Here is a 23,339-nt window from a genome sequence, read left to right as displayed (position 1 = left end):
TAATTTCAGCTCTTATTAACTTTATATCCAAATAGAAACTATTTCCAAATAGTTTCTTGGTGTCCCTTCCTTACTCTGACCATATTCTTCACATTTTCTGTTTGTCAGGACAAAGGGTTTTTTTATGTTGTAAAGAACTCCACAGAGCCTGACATTACTTTTAGCCCTCACAGTACTGTTTCTTCCTGTTTGTCTAACAGATCAGTCAGTCACGAATACAACTTTTAGACTCACACAACAGTATGCAAAACTCAAACTGGTTTAGCTATCCATTTTGCTCTTGAAGTTTAAATGAGCTGATTAGTAGCTCTGATGCAAGACTGCTCACAGAGGGAAAAAGAAATCTCACTTCTTATATTCAAATTCTGTATTTAAAAAAGCGGTAACCTGTTTTCAGTAGCTCTTCAATAGCTGAGTCAGGTGGTTAAATACAGGTGACCTTGTAAGCTTTCTTTGAAACAAACCTCAAATGTATCTCAAATGGCTCTTGTACACTTCAGCACAAGGCTCAAGTCTATTTTATCTTCGCTCTCTAGTTGTATACTGGCGAGTTGTATACACTCTCACCAGCTCCATCGCGGCTTTAGAGAGCACATTCAGAGTATGTTTGTTCTTCAGAAGTAATACCAAAAGCTACCAACACATCAGTAGATATCTGGTAAAGGCCCCAGGTTGACTTACTTGCAGGATCACTAAATAAAATGATAGTCTCGCATCTCTTTATTGAAAGCCAGTAACTTTGCATGGGTTAAAGGTAAAACTAGTACAGTAATGTTTCTTAACTACAAGTATCAAGACAACTCTCACCTCTTCTATGCAGTGATATCAGCCTCTTAATTTATTTTTTCTTTTTTTTTTTTAATTGATTTTGCATTTGGGACCTGTATTTTAATACCTTTCCTCAAACAACAGATAGCTTTTGTATCATCCAATGTGTTATGAAACCAATTTAGATTCCAAGGTTGTTAGAGGGGTTTTTTGGGTTGCTTGTGCCCTTTTTTTTTCCCTGAGGGCCTCACTCCACTGAAAAATTACCAAACTGTATCTGTATGGTGTTCTTTTCTAATGCACTATTTTTCTCATAGTGCACCCTTAGTTTTCTATTCCACAAGTATTTTATAAAATGCTGCTTACAGAATGTAGAATAGTGGATTTGATGATTGTGTGCTGCCTGTACACATTTCCTGTACGACACAATCTCCATGGAGTGTTTTTTCACCCTACACGGAGTGTATCATTAATTCTCAAAGGTGTGCATAAATATAATGTATGTGGGTGGATGTAACTGCTCTGTAGAAGCTGGTGCTTGTGGAAGCAGGAGCTTGTGAAAGCCACTATTTTTACCGTCTACGCTATGAGGGTTTCATGGGACTTCTCAGCAGAGCATGTTTCCTCCCTGGAGCGGATGTAAAAGCATGAGACTGTGCAACCACTATGAGTACCAATGAAGTGCTGCAATGACTGGAAAGGGCCGTCACTCCCCTGGGCGAGGCTGCTCGCTACTGCTTGGCGTAACAAACTTTTAATCGAGTCGATGTAGGGCTGGTTAGGTGCCCGCCGTGCTCCCAAACTGCTCAGGAGGGTTCTGACCGTAGCTCTGCCCGCTCCAGCTGCTTCCTGACGGCGGGCTGCCCTGTACTGGGCTACCCGGAAGATCCTGGGCCCCGCTCGGGGCCCCTGTTCTCCAGCCGCGACCTATTCGGGCGCCGAGGCCGGGCTGTTATGCCCGCGGCAGGCCCCGCTGTCCTCGCCTTCAGAAACCGCAGAGGAGACACTTTCCTCCCGGGGGCGCTCCCGAACGAAGGCCGTCTTCGAGAGCGAGCGGGTCCCGTCAGGCCGCGCCACGACATCCCAGCCCGTCCCCGCCTCTACTAAGAGACGAGACCATCGCGGGCCCAACACAGCGCAGGGCCGAACTTGACGCGGGTTTTGTTGCCGACTCACGGGGACTACGCGGGGCCCCGTGGTGGGAGGGGCGTCCCCCACCGAGACAGGCGCTCACCAAGCTGCGAACTACAGCTCCCAGGAACCACCGCGCGGCGTGGGCCGGCGTCAGCTCCGCGCGCGGAGTGGGCGCATGCGCGGCGGTGGCGCTGTCGGTTGAGTAAGGCGGGGTGCGATTGGTTGCGGGCGGTGGCCGGGCGTGGGACGCGCAGTGACGGAAGGAGCGGGACAAATGGCGGAGAGATGGTCCCGGGCCCCGTCCCGAGAGCGGCGATAATCCCGGCGCGGAGGAAGCGGCGCCGGAGGAGGTGGCGCCGGGGCCCCTAACGCCCGAGCCACCCTGGGAGGGTGCCACCGCCGCCGGGGAGGAGGCGGAGGTGTCCCGTCGGAGAGCGCCTTTCGCAGGCGGCAGATCGGGGGCCAGAAACCGCGGCGAGAGCCACATCCGCGGCGGCGCCCAGAACGCGCAGGCCCAGCACCCACCGCTCGCTTGCCCGCCCGCCCACCCACACCTGCCGCCACTACCGACGCCGAGGTAGGTGCCGGGCGAGGAGCGGCCGGGGGCCGTCCGCTCGGCGCCCGAGGCCTGTGCGGGCCGCGGAGCAGGCCCCGGCGTCCCGGCGGGCAGGAGGCTCCGGCCGCTGTCCCGCTTCCGGGGCGGTGGCGGCGGGCTGCGAGGGGGAGCCACGGCCGTCCCCGGCCCGCCGGGAAGTTTTCGTTGCGGTAGTCGCGGGACTTTGCTCGAGCGTTATGTGCGGGCTGGGACCCGCGGGAGTGGGGAGGATGCGGCCTGCAAGAGCGGCGGATGCCGGCGGGCTCTGCTGTTTGCTCGGGACCGAGGCCTGCCCCGCGGCCCGGGGACTTGTGTAATGGGGGTTGGTTTTTTTTCGGAGCGGGGAAAGGGAGCCAGGGAGGAAGGGAAATGACATCAGAAATAGTCGGGCGTGCGTGGTGGGGTGACCCGGTTCCGCTGGCACCCCCCGCCCCCCTCACCGCAGGGGGAGGGAGGAAGAAAAGAAACTGTCACCGTGGGATTTCGTCAGCTTGTTCTGCCTGCGTGCATTTAACCTATTTTCCTTTACTTTAGTTATGTAAGAGGAGCGGTGTAGCGAGGAGCGACGAGTGGGGATGGCCGATGGGCTTTCTGGGGAATCGCCGTGGTCTTTCATGTTTAACTGGTCCGCCGAGTTAGCGCCGGCAAAAGCATTGGCTTGTATTTGCATTTCTTGCACTGCTCCAAGTACTGCAGCACAGTACAGGAGAGAGGGCCAGGGAGTGGAAACAGAGGGAAATTGGTCGAGTTTGTTATTTCACACTGAGTGAAAAGCAAGAGGGAATTTTAAGTGAAGTGTCAAAATCCTGATCTGTTGATACTCTCGTGCAAGGAAGTACCTGCATGTTTCTCTATCTAGTCACAATCTAAGATGTGACTTTATAGCACGGTGTATTTATAGGTTTTTGGATACTCATAATTTAACCTGTTTACGTTTTATTTTAATTTTTTTACGATCTTGACTTACAATTTACAATATTTATTTGAGTTTTGACATTTTGATTCAAAACTCTGTATGAGACAATCTTAATTATTAAGCTTAGAAGGAGGAAAATGTGAAGAGAGGAGCTCTAATATCTGAAAACAAAGTCCTCTTCACTACAGGAATCTTTTTAAAACTGCAGGCCGCGAGTCATAATCTAAATCTGCCATTTGCAGATGCTGGAAATGGATAAGTTGGAAATAGTTGAGTCAGGGTGTAGGGGAGGGCAATGTGGCGAGTGAAGTGTTTAGGCTTTTTTTGTAATAGTTGTAGAGGAATGGAGATGTTAAATATTTCACTTCAGTTTCTATAGCTTTAAAATCTGGTATTTCTTGTTTAAAATATCTGTTAGAAATATTTTCAAGTATTGGCAAAATAAAACTAGTAAATTTGATTTATTTTGCTGTTTGTTGTCCACAGTACGTAGGGAAGTCTTAGTTTCAGTCTTGCATGAAAAATAGGAAGTTAGAGCTAGTTACAGGGGAGCAAAAAAAGTTTGGCAATGATGGGTTTGGAGCAAGACAACACTGGAGGAGAAAGGATGGAGATGGGGTTAAAGGGTAAGGGCTACTGGGGGTAACCAGGAGTCTGCAAAATGGTGTTTTGCAGACTTGTGGTCTGTAGAGAAGCACATGCCTTTACTGTTTATCTGCTAACCTGCTGAGGAGAAGTGCTTCCCAAAGTAGTGACTCCTGTATCTCTTCTGCCTTGCAGTACCATCCACTTGGTAAACTTCTGAAGTTCAAATTTGATACTTTTAATTCACTTAAAATTTGCTCTAGCATAGGAGGCCTGATGAATTCTCAGTTCATATGATAAGTGAAGCTTGGCCTCTTCTGATAAAGGAGAGTATTATTGAGTCAGACAATCTTTCCAGAACAGTGATAGAATGGCATTTCTGGAAACCAGTCTGTCAGTCTTGGCAGAAGCTGGTGTGGCACTTCAGGTTGAGAAACTGTGAGTGTTGAGAGGAAAACTAAAATATGGAAGACAGTATAGCACATATTTGGGGGAATAAGAATAGTAAACCCAGATGTTTTGAACAAATAGATCAAGTGATAAGTTTGTTAACCATGATTTTAAATGCTATTTTTCTTACACTTTATATGAAGGCAGTTGACATTTGAAGAGTTTGGTTTCCTTGATTCTGTATCTTAAATAGATGCCCTGTTTTTAACAGATGTTTTGCCAGTATGGAGAGTAATTTCAGAGGGAAAGATGGACTTGATTAGATTCAGAATGACTGTAAAGGATTCCAGTTTCCTATTCATGTTCAGACCAAACAGGAAAAAAAAGTGCTGATTTACGAAACAGATATGATTATTTTTGTTTTATGTTGTCTTTTGTTCAGTAGCTTGAGTATTTGTTTTGGGGAAAAAGAAACAAAGTGGTTTGTCTTTCTCCTTGAGTTAAACAAAAGTAGGAATAGAACACATGCAGGGAACTTTTAAAATGTGTTCCTGTTTAATCTGTTCATATTTAAACTTTATTTCTCTGAGAGATCAAACTGTGAATTGGGCTACAGTTGTAACAACCAGTCAACAGTCGTGGTTTATGCTGGTCTGCACAAGGATTCCTCCATGTTCTTAGAAATGGATTGAGAAATGTCTTTGTTACTGTCCCTTGATCAATTGGATTTACTCATGGGGGATTGCTATGTACCAGTCTTTACCGTGGCTGTGCAGATGGCATAAACTACATCATATTACCAAATAATATGATTGCTATGTATGTCTGAGTGTGCAAGAAGAACATGAGTTGGAGTTGTCATAATTGTTTGTGATTAGTTAGCATCTAAAATATTTACAGCAACTTGAAACATTCTGACAGTTTTTTTTGATTTAACTACAAAGAATCTTTTAAAGGCATACGGCGCTGTTGGGCTCTAGCAGAGAGCTGCATGTTCAGATGTGGTGAAAATACTGCTTAGTTTTCTGCTGATGTTTCATGAAAGCAGTGCCATGTACAAAATTAGAGCAAAGCAATAAAAAAATAATGTATTTCTAGCAGTTTTTTCTTTTCTTCATTGTGCTATTGTTTTATAAATGTGCAAGTAACTGAATTTTGAGTTAATTTATGGAATCATAGAATAGTTGTATATTGCAGAAACTTTTGACATAACGACAGTCACATATAAATGAGTTGGTCTAGAGAGAGAATCAGATGATGTATCTGGTTTTCATGTGAAATGTACGTGCCTGGTGCTTGTGGGCCGCAAAAGGATGGAAGTACAATCATCTGCCCTAAAAAGTTTGTGAATTTATGTTTCTTCTTCCCTTTCTAACAGAGAATATGAAACAGGAGCCAAAATGACATCCCGATTTGGAAAGACCTACAGCCGGAAAGGGGGAAACGGCAGTTCCAAGTTTGACGAAGTATTTTCCAACAAACGGACCACCCTTAGTACAAAATGGGGAGAAACCACCTTCATGGCCAAATTAGGACAGAAGAGGCCCAGTGTCAAACCAGATATTTCTGAAGTTCCTAAAAAACCCAAAGTTGAAGATGAGGTAACAGAGGATCCATTTGGTTTTGACAGTGATGAAGAATCTCTTCCTGTGTCTTCGAAGAATGTGTCACAGGCTAAAAGCTCCTCTCAGCTGGAACCCAGTGAAGCTGCTCAGTCTGAGGACTTCACTCCAATACTTGAAGCTAACAGCAGAATTAATCAGCCAGACAGTGGAGAAAATGTTGCATCCAGCAAGTGCATAACTTTTGACAATACTGTTCCTCTCTTAAAAGAAAAGAGCACAAGCAAAAACATGGAAGATGGAGAATGCCAAGGCAGCAGTGCTAAGCTTGTAACTGCAGGTACGTTTACTAAACTGTCTATGGAGTTCTGTTATTGTCTGGTTTTTACTAATCCACATTGAGACTTTGTGTTTTCAGGGGTCGGTTAAATGTTCTAATAAAACTGGGGGGTGGTTAATTCGTAATTGTAAGAAATTGTCAAGAATATGCTATTTAACTAAAACGATCAGGAAACATTTTGTATTTTACATGTTGGTTTCAGGTCTTTGGCACTATGATTCTTATAACTGCAAATTGAAATACAGTACTTTAGATTCAACATATTATGTTAGTCTACCTTGAATAGAATAATCTTCCTTTTCTAAAATTTGTTCTGAGTTCTGTGCATTCATGGTTTGGTTTGGGGTTTTTTAACATGTAGTGTTTTGAAGAGTGATGAGTTGGTAATAACAGAATGCTTTAAAATAGAGTTCTTAAGTTGCTGGCTTTAATTTAGTGCAGGTTCATGGCTACTACCATGCAGGTGCAGATACAGCTTACTACTTGCCTTACTTAATTATTTGGATGGAAAAAGTACTTTTCTGAACCTCAGTTGCACAAAGGTGTGTGTATATATGCATATTTCTTTTTGTTTCTTTTTTTTTGTTTTTTCTTTTTTTTTTTTTTTTAAATTAGCACATCTCCATCAGTGTGTATGTAAAAAGTTCCAGACCCATGAAATGGAATTCTGTCTAACTTCTTCTAGGAGCTATTTTGAGGCTCTGAAGTGTTTGTAAGTTATCTTAATACTTTTCAGAGGGAAATCACAAACCGCAAGGAGCTGAATATTGCTGTAATTTTGTTCAAGACATTCTTAGACAAGATCAAATGTTATTAGATCTCATGTTTTCACATAATGGGCTAATTAAACCGCAGCTTCTAAATTGAGCAGAAGATGACATTAGATGAACCTTGATGAATGTGACACCTACTGACTTGCTGTGGATTATCATAGTCAGCTTTAGTGACAGAATATGTAACTCTGAATTCTCAGATACAGTTAACCTTAGGATGAAAAATTTGAGTCCACCTGTTCAGTTGTAATACAGTGGACAAGAAGATACTGAATAGTGGAAAGTATGCATAGCTCAGTTATTTGCGAAGTAATTTTATTAGTGATGTAACACATGAAAACCAAAAAAATGTTGACCTGAACTGTAGTTTGACAGACACAATGGTGGGACATGTAGTTGTCTTTTGATTTTACTCTTTATTTTTGCTGCTGAAATATTTCTCATTTTCATATGTTTTTCTGTAGTTTATCTATCTGTAAATATGATCCATCTTCACACCATCAGTCGGAAATACAGTTTATGTTTCCTAAGTTTGAATGTAGTTTTCATAAGAGATTGAATAGATTCACCCCCCAATATTTACAAGAAGAAATAGTCGCACGTTTCCTTCGTTGTTAATGAGAGTTTGTAGCAAAGCAGGTTTTACAGTAAAATGGATTCCATGTAGAACATTCATAGTGCATGAAAGGCCAAGAGGAACAGAGTGTCAGCAGTTTCATTGGTGCTTCCTGGTTCCAGTTGTGTAGAAAATAATAAAATAACAATATTTAGCATGGACAAATCTTTTAATTCGATGCTTGCTTAAATTCTAGAACTCCTTGTGAAGGAATACTATGTATATCATAAATACATACAGCTCTAAAAGTAAGGAAGCTAATGAATCTTGGTGGGTAGGTCCATCAGGGGCTGTTTGAGCATAGTGGTCTGAATGCAAAGGGAGAGATTACTTAAACAACAGTTTACTAAAGGAATTCTGTTCTTGCATGCTTTCCTGGTGTAGTTACTGACTGCAGTTCATTCAGAAGCAGGGAATGATAAGGTGGTTCTTGATCTGATTAAATTATTCTTTCATTAGATTCTGTTTACCCCCAGTCAAATGAAGATTAAGGTCCAGTTCATAGCTTTCTTCAGAAATTAAGTTCAACTGAGAATGAACCTTTACAAAATATCCTAGAAGGGTCTTTAAATGAGGGTGAGAGAACCAAGACTATAGCTTTTTATTCTGGACAGTTATTCTAAATGAAACTTGGATGGCTTAAGCAGCTATTATGCTTGTGTGTAGATTGATCCAAAATAAATAAAATTGTCTCTGAGGATGTCACTCAGAACACTGAGCAATTAGAGGCAGTTGTATAGTTAGCCAGCATAGATGTACATACTTCAGAGGTTTTTTTGCTGTATTGACAATTGAGTTAAAAAGTTTGGTGGCATGAGGCTATCTTCAAGAACTGGAGAGAGTTAGTTTTAGTGATTGGGGGTGATTGTATGGGGGGAGAGGGAACTTGGAAGAATTTAAATAGCAATAAAAACTGCTGTTGTGTGGTCTGTCTTCTAAGTTATGGTGTATGTACTTTTACTGTCTACGTGTCCTCACCCTCTCCACAATCATTTTCTCCTTCCTGATGACTCTTGTACTCAACTAGGTTCAACCAGATCTGTTCAGCAGGCTCTACTATTCCTGAAGGGGAAAGAAAGGCCGGGGGGGGGAGGGGGTGAACAGGGGGAAGGGCAAGCAAATGGAACAATGTTAATATTCCCAGTGTGAGAGAGACTACAATGTGAGCTTAACCTTAACCCACATACACCAGTATTATCTCTAGATATAGGAAACTAGGCTATATTGGTACTGATGTTCATGAAAGTGCTCGTTAACTTGTTTAAAGTGCAGTTTGCACTTTAACCTGCTACTTCTGCTCCAGGTGTATTGTCCTGCCTCAGTGTCCATTTCTTTAGACATTAAAATAAAGGTGGTGGTGATGCAGTATCAGGTAATTTTAATTATCTTTGGTATTAAAAAACAGTCAATATATTTGTTTGTTTTAATGTTTGTGCAACCAGATAATACAGTTGAGGATCTGTACCTTTTATTTAAAATGGTTGGACTTACTGGTTTGTTGGTTTGTTGTTCTGGTTTGGTTTTAAATAGCCTTCAGCTGGTGCTGAATCTCATTTTAAAGGCTTTGAGAAGCTCTTAATGTGGAAAGCTTCTCATAATCTTACCTTAATGTTACTTGATCAAGACTTAGTACTGTCGGAAGAATGTTCATGGGTAATCTTGTATGTAACAGATAATGTACACCTAGTAGTAATTCAGGTAAATTAGTAATAGCAAAAGAGTATTCAGTGTTAATAGTTGGTCTTAGACCACTTTTATTAAGGTTGGAGGACTTGGTACCTAGAAAGTAACTTGTGTTATTGGAAAAATATTATACTGGTAATGCCTACCAAGCAAAAATATATCAACTTAGTAGGTGAGGTTTTTTTATGAGGGAGTCTTACAGTAGGATAAAGTGAAAACCCACAGAGCAATACTTTCTTGGAATTCTGAAAAGCCTTGGTGGGTCATGGTTTATTTGGGCTGTTTCAAACTGTTAAGCTTATTCTGCAAGGCAGAGTTGTTGAGTGCAATTTACTTACCTCTTGAGGAAGAACTTCAATTTTGGCATTTACTGTCCAAAAAATGGAGCAAAAAGTTGGGAAGCTAAATGAAGTCTGAGCATTTGGCTGTCTTAGGAGACAGCTGGCAGCAACCATGACTAAAAGGACCTGCAGCTGTGCTCTATCTGACTCAAAGCATTAAGAAACTTATAGCAGAGAAGTGGAAAGGTCTTCCAGAAAATATGTATGCCCATAGAATGTCAGTGTTAGGAGGTTTTAGAAGGCAGTAGTTATGCTGGGTATAGAGGTAGGTGGGGTAAGTCCTTTCTTCTTCAGTTGTTTTTGTTGTTTCCCCCTTTTTAAGATATCCTTTCTGCCATTACACAGAGAAATTTCTTGCTGTATGAACAGCTCAAGTTCAAACTAATGTGGTACTAGTTCTCTTTTGCATTGGTATTACTCTGATACTTTGCAGGTTTGGTGGTGTTTTTTTTGGGTTTTTTTGTTTTTTTTTTTACTTGAATTCAAAAATCTGAAATTCCATTTAAATTTCCATATTCATACTGCTTTGCTAAAATAGCAGTACAGGAAAAAGACCCAAGTATTTAGGAAGGAATATTCCAATTTCTGCAACATTTTTTTCCTAATGACAGGGAAATGCATGCTCTGTATGTCCATGGACAGGGTACATGGAACTCTTTTTCCCCTCGATCTGTAACTCCCCTTTTCCAAAGGACAGTGATGATCTCAGTGCGTTTTTTCAGAATCCATACTTTTAAAATAATTTTTTTTATCGACTTGTACAATGAACAGTTTTAAAAATGATTAAGTTTTGACCTTTTAATTTCTTTCATGCTTCAGAAGTTGAAGTAACTTTTCATTCAAAATAATTGGTCGTTGCTTGTAGAAGAAAATCAAACACTGTTAAATGTGCCTCGTAAGCAGGCCAAAGCATGCAGAAAAGCAGAAGACAGCTGGTGAGGAAGCCATTTCAGGTTCAAACTGCTGAGATATTGTTAACTGTATGGGAAATGGTTTTCAATTTCAAACTTGGCTCATATTTTCTTCTAAGAAACTGCTGCTGTGTTCAGTAAAGGGTTTCAACAAACTTGAGTAGTGTCTGAATTCAAACTGACTTAGCTCAAGGATACATTTGTGTTATTAGTGCTGCTATGTTATAATACGCTTTAATATTTTTTTGATGAAGACTCATGCTACCAAAGTTGGTGAAAACAAGCTTTTTTGGTACTTGCCAGCCCCTTGTTTCACCCATGACACTTTGTCTTGTTTTCCCTGCAAGGGGAAAATAATTAACTTCCTGGATGGGCTTTCTTCTGCTGTTCTGAGCAAAAGATGCCCTTCAGATCTACCAGTGAGGAAGAATGTGTCTGTTTCATCAGACTTCGCACCAGAGGTGACCCCATGGTACAGTTAACTAGCTGTGACAACTCGTACTGCAAACTGTGGCATCTCTTCTGACTGTTGGATTTGATGTTGTACAATTTCCTGTCTCTTCAGGATCATTTTAGTTTCAGATTTCCAACCAAGTGATCTTGCATGTGGTGGTGTACAGTTCTTCAAAGTTTAATTATTTCTTGGAAGACAAAAAATAGTTTTCTTTCCATAGGAAGGGCTTTTAGCATTGTTTACTAAAATGGCAGTTTGTCTTTTGTTTGAGAGAGTTGTGGACTTTGCATGCAAGTTCGGTGCAGGCATTGATAACACACTATGTGGTATGCTGGGTTTTTGCATAATACTGGTGTCTGTGGAGTCACGTTATAATTCATATTGTTATAAATGTAAATATACAGATGCTAGGCAGTTAAAAAAAATTGTTTGTGTCTTTCACATATATATTCACCAGAAGGAAAGCAAATGAGGTTTTCAGAATGCTGTAGAAGAGTTTTAAGTGAGATTAGAAAGAAGAGAGGAGCAGGAATGACAGTTATTCCAGATGCAGCTACAGCTTGAGCAAAGAAGTGATGCAGGGCAGCCCTGTGGAGGATGACTTGGGGGTGTTGGTTGATGAGAAACTTAACATGAGCCAGCAGCATGCGCTTGCAGCCCAGAAAGCCAACTGTATCCTGGGGCGCATCAAAAGGAGCGTGACCAGCAGGTGAAGGAGGTGATCCTGCCCCTCTCCTCTGCTCTCGTGAGACCTCACTTGGAGTATTGTGTGCAGTTCTGGTGTCCTCAGCATAAGAAGGACATGGAACTGTTGGAACAAGTCCAGAGAAGGGCCACAAGGATGATCAGGGGGCTGGAGCACCTCCTGTATGAAGACAGGCTGAGAAAGTTGGGGCTGTTCAGGCTGGAGAAGAGAAGTCTGCGTGGAGACTTCATGGGAGCCTTCCAGTATCTGAAGGGGGCCTCTAAGGATGCTGGAGAGGGACTCTTCATTAGAGACTGTAGTGACAGGACAAGGGGTAATGGGTTAAAACAAAACAAGGGAAGTTCAGGTTAGATATAAGGAAGAAGCTCTTTACTGAGAGGGTGGTGAGGCACTGGAATGGGTTGCCCAGGGAAATTGTGAATGCTCCATCCCTGGCAGTGTTCAAGGCCAGGTTGGACAGAGCCTTGGGTGGCATGGTTTATTGTGAGGTGTCCCTGCCCATGGCAAGGGGGTTGGAACTTGATGATCTTAAGGTCCTTTCCAACCCTAACCATTCTATGATTATTCCACCTGTTAAAAGTAAGCTGTAAGACTATAGGTGCAACTGGGACAAAACTATTTATATGGGAAAACAAAAAAGGAAGTTACAGGGCTTTAAGTTCATAAAAATTGATGGTGGTCATGGTAGCTGGCACCACAGTGGTGTATAGGGCTCAGCCTTTCACAGGGTGGAGCCACAAGAACAGCTCTTGTTCTGAAACATGAAAATCTGTTAGGTTTTTTGGAACGAAAATAATGGTTTATCAGAGACGCTGAACACTGTTACCAAACTGCTGCATCTGGGTGATTTGAGAGAAGAAAAGGTGCCTTCTGCCTTGCAAGCTGTATGTTTAGAAGAATAGCTACGCTAACTAAAATGAAGAGAGAGAATGTGATTGAAAACTTGCTTTATACGTAGTCTTAATAAATAATAAATTCAGACTTTTCATATGAATTTCCTTAGGATTTTGATGTTCCAAATGCTGGAAAGGAAACAAGAAAAGCAGACTGTTCTTAAGGAAAATAGTTATGTGATGACAGTAAATTAAATTTTACCACTTCTGTGTTTTCTGGAGAATTCTTTTGCAAAAGAAGATGCCACTTAAAACATCTGCTAAGAGACACTGGCTATCCAACCTGCATGCAAACTGGTTGGGAACTCTTTTTGATTCAAAGAGCTTGGAGAACCAGAATTAAGAATTTGTTATCATAGCCATGGATGTTGTGATTCTATAATTTTAGCTATTTTAGTGATTGTCAACCATTAAGCTGGTCTTGAGAGTCTAATCTTCTGAGGCTCTTACGCTTATGTTCTGTTTATGTCTCCTAATAGTCACTGCTTTTTGAGATTTTATGGACATCCATGGATAATGACTGATCTAAGTAAATTTTGCCCATTTCTTACAATTGTGTATTTTATATCCATAAGCTTTTTCTGTGTTTCCCAACTGTTCAATCACAGGTAGGAAACAGATCAAAGGATTTTAGCCTGTAACCTTTTTTCCTTTCCAACCAAAACGTTTGATTTCCAATGTGGAGTAGAAGAGTGAAACTGTAAAGAATCCTGTTTCTTATTTGGATAAAAGCGTGGCTTCTCTGTGATTGCTGGTTTTCTGTCCAAACCAGAGAAGACACTGTGTGTACATCTCATTTGGGCTCTCTTCCCAGAAATGAGGAATGTGATACAAGCACCTGGTCAAGATTTGTCTTTTCATTTAGCTTTGTCATCTTCAAGTTGTAGAGTAGCTTTATGCTTTGGACCATGGGTGATTGTGTAATGGAGCCTTAATAAATATTTCTGAGAGTACTGGAACATCAGGCAGAGCTATAGCTCGTAATGAGCTTAACAAACTTTCCTGCATCCTGTGGCAGTGGTCTGTTCATGAGCTGTAGCCTGTTGGTGTATGTGGTCTCAGTAGTTGGAGAGAGCTGAAGGCCTTGGATATGCTTTTCTCTTACTGCTGCCTTTTCTTTGATGTTTTTTGTTTTCTTGCTTTTGCATCTGTCTGGGTAGTCAGGTTTCTATTTGAAGAGAAATAAAGAGGAATATAAAATTGGAATCATGCCATGTGCCTGCCGTTTTAACGATTTCACTGCTTGAGACTAACTTTAATATGATCTATACATTCACAATGAATTCTGTTAGTTTCTGTAGCTAATACTACCTAGTTTAAGTTTGTAGATTTCTTTCCTGTGAGTAACAATTCAACCATGCTCCTTTTGGTATTAAAATGAAGGCTTTTACAGCTAGTTACATGGGAGTGAAGGAGCATAAGATTTCATGCTACAAAAGCTAAAGAAGGCAGTGTAGCTTGTTGCTTGTAGTTTGGAGGATGCTTTGATTAACATTCAACAATTGGTAGAAATGAGAGAAAGCTAACCTGGAGTTCAAGTTAGTAGGGCTAACATTTAATACTGGGAACTCTTTCATGAATAAACAAAAGAAATGAGAGTCTATTTTGCATATGTAATTATATGTTGACATCTTAGCTTGTTTTCTTAGCACACCAAGGCAAATATTGACTGTCCTTTTCTTCAGTTTCCTAATAATGTTTGTACTTGTTAACCAGTTTTGATCAAACTTGAAAGGAGAGATTTCAGAGATACAGTAGAATTCCAAGTGCGATGAAAAATGGTGGAGTGAAAACCTGAGTTCAATTAATTTATGTTTCCTTACCTCTCTCTTGTCTGCATGCTGGTAAGGAAAGTGCAGTTACAGCTGGGTTCCTAATTCATTTGAAAAGGCAGCAGCAAGCTGGCTAGCCAGCACATGTTGCTGCTCATGATCTGCAGTGTGGGCTGTGTCATGCCCAGTCAAACAGGTTGGTGTTGAGGAGGGTGCAAAGGGTGGTGGTTGAGTTGTGAGGCAACAAGCTTTGTTCGTTCTGTCAGTCTGTCCCGGGTTCAGCAGGAGCAGTCATTTTTTCTCCTTCTTAGTAGCTGTTGCAGTGCTGTGTTTTTGACTTTCAGCCTGGGAACAGTGCTGATAACACTGATGTTTGTAGTTGCTGTTTAGTAATGTTTACTCTGACCAATGACTTTGTGAGTCTTATGCTCTGCCAGGGAGGAGGGGAAGCTGGGAGGAAGCAGAGACAGGACACCTGACCCAAACTAGCCAAAGAGGTATTCCACACCACAGCACATCATGCCCACTATATAAACTGAGAGCAGTTACCTGGAAGGGTTAGATCACTGCTTGGTCAGGCTGGGTATCAGTTGGCAGGTGGTGAGCGGTTGTATTCTCTTCCCTTGTTATTTCCTTTATCATTATTACTATTAGTGGTAGCAGTAGTGATTTGTGTTATACCTTAGTTACTGGACTGTTCTTATCTCAACCCGTGGGAGTTACATTCTTTCAATTCTCCCCATCTATCTGGGAGCAGGGGGAGGAAGGGGGGGGCAGTGAGCGAGGGCTGCATGGTTCTGGGTTGCCGGCTGGGCTTAAACCACAACACAGTCCCAAATCTGTTCAGGACAGAAATTTCCATCAACGTTGTTCACACAGCCTGAGACTGCCATGTGCTCCAGGTAACTTAAAAATAGCAAATGAGATTCTGCACCTCTGTCTCTAAATAGTTAACAAAAGCATACAGTGTTTGACTTCAGGCACTTAGTGTTAGATTCTTAATGATGATTGAATTTTTATGGAGCTGAAAATGATGTTTTCAGATTTAGAGCCACACAACTTACAGTAATGGAAATAAAATTGAAATGGGGACTAGGCTGGAGGATACCTTTCTTAATGGTTGGTTTGGATTATGGGTGTGTTCTTTCTGTTTTGTTTTTTTTGTTATTGTTTTTTTTGGGGGAGGGGGTTTGTTGGGGGTTTTTTTGGATGTGTTGGATTTTTTGGGGGGTTGGGTTTGGTGGGTTTTTTGTTTTCTTGCATGTGTTCCCTCCGTCAAGAAGAGTTGTTTGCTTTCCTAAAGGATTTTTTTTTTCCATTTCACTTTATTTTGGGATCCATCTTGGTATATGCTGTACCCTAAGGATCAGGATTTGGGATTGTTAACTCTTGCAGCTTCAGTAGTTAATGAAGAGAGCATTATCTTTTCCCCAAACTTGAATATTTTTCCCTTCAAGTAAGGAGGCTCTGTCAAACTTATGATCTCCTGTGAGAAATAATGAGAATTGTTAGGTGTTGTTTTCGTGACTTCACCTTTCTGCAATAACCTGCTTACTGCTTTTAGGCCTTGCCTGCAGCAGGTTTTGACCAAGTCTGAGTTAGTGCAGTAATCAATATCATTATGATGAACCATGAGCAGGAATGAGGATGGTTCTTGTACTGTGTACCCAAATGCTGAAAGTGTAATGTGATCAGTCAATCACATCAATATACTTTCATTAGAATAGAACCATAGAATAGTTAGGGTTGGAAAGGACCTTAAGATCATCTAGTTCCAACCCCCCTGCCATGGGCAGGGACACCTCACACTAACCCATGTCACTCAAGGCTCTGTCCAACCTGGCCTTGAACACCACCAGGGATGGAGCATTCACAACTTCCCTAGGCAGCCCGTTCCAGTGCCTCACCACCCTTACAGTAAAGAATTTCTTCCTTATATCCAATCTGAACTTCCCCTGTTTAAGTTTGAACCTGTTATCACTACAATCCCTAATGAATAGTCCATACCCAGCATCCATGTAGGCCCCCTTCAGATGCTGGAAGGCTGCTATGAGGTCTCCACGCAGCCTTCTCTTCTCGAGGCTGAACAGCCCCAACTTTCTCAGCCTGTCTTCATACGGGAGGTGCTCCAGTCCCCTGATCATCCTCTTGGTCCTCCTCTGGACTTGTTCCAACAGTTCCATGTACTTCTTATGTAGAGGATGCCATTACTGTAAATATTCTAGTATGCCATCAGTGATATGAGAAAATATTAGTTTGAGCTGTCCAAAAAATTCTCTGAGGAATCTGTGAAGCTGTTGAGGCAAAAAGGTAAGTAGCTGTAGTCTGACGAAACAGAGCCACTCTGGCAAGATGTATAGCAAATTCTGGAAAAACACTTCAGGGTCCTGGAACCACTTGTGCAACCTCTTAAATTCTTGTCCTGCCACCCACCCCTCCAAACCTCCCATTCTCTCCATGGACTTTCAGGTAGTTTCTAGTATTCTCTACCTGTATTTACTTTCAAAATAGCCAGTAGGAAAATGTTTGCATTAATTACTCAGTGAACTATTTCTCATACTAGGCATCTTTTTCTGGCCACTGTACTCTACTGGCCTGTTGCAGCTATAGGTAATACAACCGGGTTTTGCCTGTTCCTGTTGGTCTCTTGGTGCTTATTTCTAGGTCCTGGGGTCATGCTCACTTGTGTCACAGAAACTTGCCTGGTACTTGGAGGTGGTGTTGGTCATTTGCCAATATAAAGTTACTGGAATCACTTTGCTAAGTGGGGAGATAAATTGTCATATTGCCTATTTATTGGTTCTTGTAGTAATTTCTTTTTCTAATTTCATCATCAGTCCAGAAGTGAAGTTTTCTGAGCCTGGTCAATAAGAGAGGTTCTGTATATTCCCCTTTCTTCACTATGGGAGTGGTGAGACACTAGAACAGGTTGCCCAGAGAAGTTGTGGATGCCCTGCCCCTGGTAGTGTTCAAGGCCAGGTCTAGTGGAAGGTATCCCTGCCCATGGCAGGGGTATTGAAACTAGGTGGTCTTTAAGGTGCCTTCCAACCCAAACCATTCTCTGATTTTATGATTTATGTTAAGTGCCTGTTCTAGAAGGCAACTTGAATTAGTATCGGAGGCCCCACTCAACTGGTGTGAGTGGGGCTTTTGCTCTGGAAAAAACTATTTGCCTTCATTTTTTTTGTTCTTTAGGGGAATATTTAGCTAAAGATTGAAGGCAAGAAGCCTAATAGGATAGGAGGTTGTTTTTTCTATATTCAATTAGTAACTTACCTTGTTTCCTTGTAACATTCAGTTTGAAACACTATTTTTATGGATGGCATACAATTTAAAACAAAGTGATTCTTTTCACTCTGGCAGTTTATGAAAGCCTTGCAATTTTTTTAGACCTTTAGCCATCTCAGTAAGTCTGTAATTATATGGTGTCTTTTTTTACTGCTGTGATCAAACTAAATGTTTTCTGGATGTGGAAATATTTCCTTTTCTCATATAGTACAGTAAAGAAATAGTAATGCTTCTGAGGGTTATGTAGGAGCACATTTTCAGGTAGACATTAGGTCTTTAACAAGAAAAACCTGTTAAATTAAGGGCAAGATGTGCTATGGATACTTAAAAAAATAAATGGAAAATCTGAGATGTCTTAGTGTCAAAACCATGAGAGGTGTGGAGCTGAACGATGTAGGTATCTTATCTCTTAAAGAAAAATCAGGTCTTCAGGAAAACAAAAGTCTAGAATTGCGTTCTTCCTTTTGTACATGGTTTTAAAAATGAAAAGGCAAGAGGTAGTCCCAGTATGGCTACTTGTGGTAGCCACAACACATTTTCAGTTTTGTGGATATTGTAGAATAGCATTTGTTCCATCTAATAAATGAGTATTTAAATTAAATGTGTTGTTTAAAAAAGATATAGATGGAATATTCTGTTTATATCCATCTAGTCTAAATTGTATATCTTGATGCATATTTGTTTAATGTTTAAAGGTTTATTACTGAAAAAGCAGTGGGATTTTGTCACATTCCCACTGTTTGAACATTTTCATATATCTAGAGGAATAGAAACTCTTAGTTTTTATAAATTGAGTATGTTGCAGTGTATGAATTTGATTTTTTGTCTCTTAATGGTCATATTACTAAGGTTACTTGGGACAATAATCATCATAATCACTTAAATACAGCTTTGTGAAGTTAGGTCATGTGTATCTCTGAAAATATTTCAATGTATTCGGTGTGAGAGTATAAGTTTCACTTATTTTTTTAATTAACCACAGTACTTAAGACGTTCTTACCTTGCTAGTGACATAATGTAAAGTAAGAGGTATGTGTACATTTGTGAGTGTTTTTCTTTATCAGTTAACTTGTAATTTAGACATGGCAGTTATTTACATTGGTTCTCTCATACTCTGGTTATTCACTTCCAGAAATTTAAATGGAAAACAAATTATGACTGCTGCAGGAGAATGTTAAGGTTCTTAAGAATACTGTGCTAGTACCTGAGGGGCTGGGGAGAAAGCCTCTCTGGTGGATTATGCACTTACTGCCATTGCTGATCTGAAATTACTTGGGAGACTTATTCTGGTATTTGAGTCCCAAAAGAGCCTAATTGTAGTTCAAGTTGGGAGAAGATATTACATGCCTCTGAACTCCAGAATTTAGTAATTCAGAATTAGTTCATTTTCTCATATTTTCTCTGTGCTTTCTATATCTGTAAATAAAATTATACGTTACATGTTTCCTACAATCATGCTAGCTTCTGCTGTAATAGTTACTACTGATAAATATAGTAATTTTTAAAATCAATATTATGAGAATTGCTGGTATTGTGTGCCTTTGGGCAATTAGCAAGTGATTTGCAGCAATTCCTGGTAGGGAAGCTTCAGTCTGATAGCTGTTGACCTACTGATGAGATGAATATGGGTGTTTGAATCCTTCAAGGAAGTATTTCTTTAAATATCACTGCTTAGTTTTCTACTAACGCATTATGATGATTCAGTTTTAAAGCCGAACTTTGTACCTGGCACATGGTAAATGGTTTACTGGTTCCGTTTTCATCAGCTTTGCTTATTATTTGAGATGGAAAAACCTCTGTGCTGCAGTTGCTAAAACTACTCAAGTACTGTGTGATTATAAAGTTTTGGTGTTGGATAGGCACAGAATGAAGGGGGAGGTTAACTGCCACTTACTTACTGAGTAATTTTTTATGCTGTATTAAATTACTACCTGAGAGTGAAAAGTGAGATGTAACATTAATACTTGTGAAGTCTTTTCAGAGACAACTGGAAATTCCGTAAGTTAACATGGGAAAGTAACATGAAAATTAACATGGAGAAAATGATGCGTAGCTTACAGCAAGGCAACAGAAGTCCTACTGTGGTACAGAAAGGGCTGTTACTAATGAGTGCTTGACTTTTAAGATAGCTTCTTAGAAGTGTAGTAAACCAAAACACAGCTGTTTTACTGGGATAGAATGGTCTTGTTATTTATTAATCAGCTGAGCTGACTGGAGAAGGTCATCTTCCTCACATTTACAGGTGAAGAGAAACAACAAATTCAAGTCTGAAAGGACTAAATGTGTGGTGATACTGCCTTAAGCCAGTCTCATCAAATTTTACTAACGTGCAGGTGTACTAATACCATGGATATGTGTACATCTTGGTGGTTCTTTTAGAGGTGGCGGAGACTAGCACTGAGGAATTAATAGCTAGCTCAGTTTCTTTAGTTTTGTACTTGGGACTGTTGGGAACAAGTGTGAGGAGAGCAGGTGGGTTGGGTAAGTGTGAAATTGGAGGTGAGAATAGGAGCTGCTCTGGGAAGAAAAAGTGTAATAGCCTCAGTGCAGCCAGAAAAATGAAATGGAGAAAATAGATATGAAGTAGGAGTGGTCTTATCATGATGTCTGTCAACTGATGCTTTAGTTTGTCCAAATGAGGCTGCTGCAATAAGAGTAGAAGGTTTTGTGCCCTTAATAGGTCACAGACAACTAAATGGGACTGTGTTGCTTGCTCAGAGTCCTACAAATATTAGGCTAATTTTAGCACATTCTAAAATATTCTAGAACAATTTGTAGAACAGTTTTTCAATGCATGTAGCTACACCATCAAAATTAACTGAAATTCACTCTTAGAGAAAATACTATCTGTATGTATTACAGGGTAGTCAAGATTTTTGTGATGTCCTAGTAGCAGTGTGTTTAAAAAAACCAACAAACCAAACCACAACAACAAAACCCCAATTAAAACAACCAAACAACAGAACGGACACCCACTCCTCTTCCCTCTTCTTCTCCCCTGTCCTCTTTTTTTATTCCCCAAAACAGTTGATTAATGTTTCTTTGGAGTCAAATTTCATGGAAATTTTTTCCATTAATCTTTTGTCAATGCCAGTGATGAGTATGAGTTGTATATATTTTTATGTATCTTTGGCCTCTTCAGACTGTTTTCCAGGTTTGAGGTGTTGATCATCTTTTCTACTTAAGAGGACAGACTAGCTGAGATGCTCATGAGTCAAGTGAAGAGACAATGTAAAATTAAATTTCAGCTTTTTTTCATCTCGAAACAGATTCCTGAGTTATTTGAGTCTTGGGCTGCCATGTGCAAACCCACACATGTATTCTGTTGCTTCCCTGGGAAGACGAGATTTTATTTGGTCCTAGTATGAAATGTGGCTCTTTAAAATCCCATACTTCCTCGGAATGGGAAAACCATTCGCTTTCCAAATATGCATACTGAAACTTCTTCCCAACAACTCAGTAAAGTGTTGTTTAGTAAGACAAGACAGACGGATTTTTAATGTACTTACTTTAAATATTGCTTAGACTTTAAGTGAATGATATGGAATGGTAGTGGTGAGGCTGCAAAATAACTGTATTTTAGCAAGAAAATTGGAAAAGCTTTTGAGTTTCATTTGGTGGTTTTAATGTCTGAGTATTATGGTAGTCTTCAGTTGCACAATAACGTTAAACATATGGGTGAAGAAGGAACATACTGTGCACTGTCAAACTGATTACAGAAAGATTAATTTTGGTTGGGCCGCTTAGATTATCACAAGCATGAGATTGAATGGGAATAACAAGATTTTTTTGTTTAATGCATAGATACTGAAAAAAGTTAAACGAAATTCCATCACTGAGGTGGTGAGACTGATGTTCTTTGGGGAATTTAGTTTTGCATTTCACATACTCTTGCTGAGTATATAAACCTCTGACAGACCTCAGATGGACCCTAGAGACCTGAGATGCAGTTTGTGAGATACTGCTTGTCCTGTCTTTCAGAAGAATTTCACCTTGGATTAAGCCAATTTCTTGCAAAACTGGTCTTGGTAGTAATTTTTTTTAAATAGAATTTTCTGCTTGCACCTGAAAGTTCTTTTATAAACCACATAAGCAAGGATGGCATTTACATGATGTGGTTGTAATTTGAAAACAAATGGACAAAAGCGCCAGGGCAGAAGTGATGCTCACTTTCTTCATCAGGAAGGTTGTAACCTTCTTGTCAGTGCTGTGAAATTTTGGTACAATTTGGGTAAATGGTAGCTGAGGAAGTTTAATGCAGTCAGGACTAATGCTAGAGGATGCCAAAGCCTTCATTTTAGTGATGAATTTATGAAGCATTTGCTACCTAAGAAATTTGAACCTTAGCTGTTGCATTCTGCCAGTGGAGCGTCTTTTATTACTGTAGCATTCTGGACCTGTGTCTTCTAAGCATGTTCTCTTCCAGCATTTTCTTTTTCTACTTGTCACTGTGCCAGTTGCTTTGTTTCTCCAGTTTATCTCGTTATGTGCTACTCTTCTATGCATCAGGGTCCTCTGCATTCCAGTCACACTTCTTATCTTGTTTATTCTGCCCCAGGCAGCCAGTACAGTGAGGATTGATAGTAACAGTAGACACCTTGGGTTATACTGCCTCAGAAATTTCAAAGAAATTTCTGTTCATCTAGTTTCCAGGAAGTAACACACTTGTATTTCTGGGTATCTTTGTGCGAGGTACAACAACAGAGTATGGCAGATGCAGATGTTATTATCTTCATGGAACTCTGGTACCAAATCCACTTAGCTTTTGTTGGTATTCGGAGAAACCAAGGGGAATGGTTTCTCTACCAGTTTAGAGGACAACAGGTGGAAGAATTCGTACTGTTTTCCCTGGCATTACTATTGTGTGAATGCTGGTCAGCTGAAAACGAATCTTACAAAAACTGAGTTCTTACGGTGGAATTTGTTCTCTTTGAGAGCATAAAATGGAAGTGTGGCTATGGGTTGGGGAAGTGCAAGACTAACTTGTGGCAGCAGCTCTTCTTCAGATCTGTGGAACTTAATTGTAAAATCTGGCATTTCAGAAATGATTTAATTTAATGTTGTGATAAGAACTATTACATTTTTTTATTTCTTATGGAAGTCCAAATTTGAATAGCAAAATCAAGTAACAGTTGCTGAAGTTGTGTGCCATTCTGTTCAGAGTACATTGATTGAAACTTGTGGTACAGTTTGTAACAGGGACTGTAGTATTTTTAGTACAGATACATTAGTGAATTTTTTTCACTGTTTTTTAGTAGCTGTACAGTTAGTGAGGTAGGCAGTGAATTACAGTTTAATTTTCAGCAATTTTACTTACTTCATCAGTAGGTTCTGTGGTCCATGCTGATTTTAATTTCTCCCATGCTGATACCTGACGGCTGTCTAGTTCTCAGACCAGGAATATCTGAAGGGACAGGCTGAAACCTGCCCATGCATCCACTTTCCTGACCTCAGAAGGAAATCTTAAACTGGAAGGCTTGAATGTATAAAACAGGAGGATAAGGACCTTTTTAATGTTTTTTGTCATTGACCGCTGAGTATTTGCTGTTATATTGTGACTTCAAAGTTGCCTGCACAGGTATGTTGTGCCTAACGGGTGGTTATTTTTTTTA

General features: G+C 40.4%; 1 protein-coding gene across 3 annotated transcripts in view; it reads left to right on the top strand.

The window, feature by feature from the left end:
- Window positions 1-2,170: 2,170 nt before the first annotated feature.
- Window positions 2,171-23,339, top strand: part of WAPL (WAPL cohesin release factor) — a 69,807-nt gene continuing 48,638 nt past the window's right edge. For 2 of the 3 annotated variants that reach the window (XM_080621855.1, XM_080621854.1), the window contains exons 1-2: window positions 2,345-2,479; window positions 5,767-6,290. In XM_080621855.1, the coding sequence (XP_080477981.1) occupies window positions 5,789-6,290 (502 nt within the window). In that variant the 5' untranslated portion in view covers window positions 2,345-2,479; window positions 5,767-5,788. Of the gene's footprint in view, window positions 2,480-5,766; window positions 6,291-23,339 lie in introns of all 3 variants that reach the window. The other variant, XM_080621856.1, reaches the window with a different exon arrangement.

This window comes from Psittacula echo (genome assembly GCF_963264785.1).
Source record: "Psittacula echo genome assembly, chromosome: 6".
Classification (NCBI taxonomy): Eukaryota; Metazoa; Chordata; class Aves; order Psittaciformes; family Psittacidae; genus Psittacula; species Psittacula echo.
Note: the sequence above shows the minus strand (reverse complement) of the source record. Positions and strands in the feature narration are given on the sequence as shown.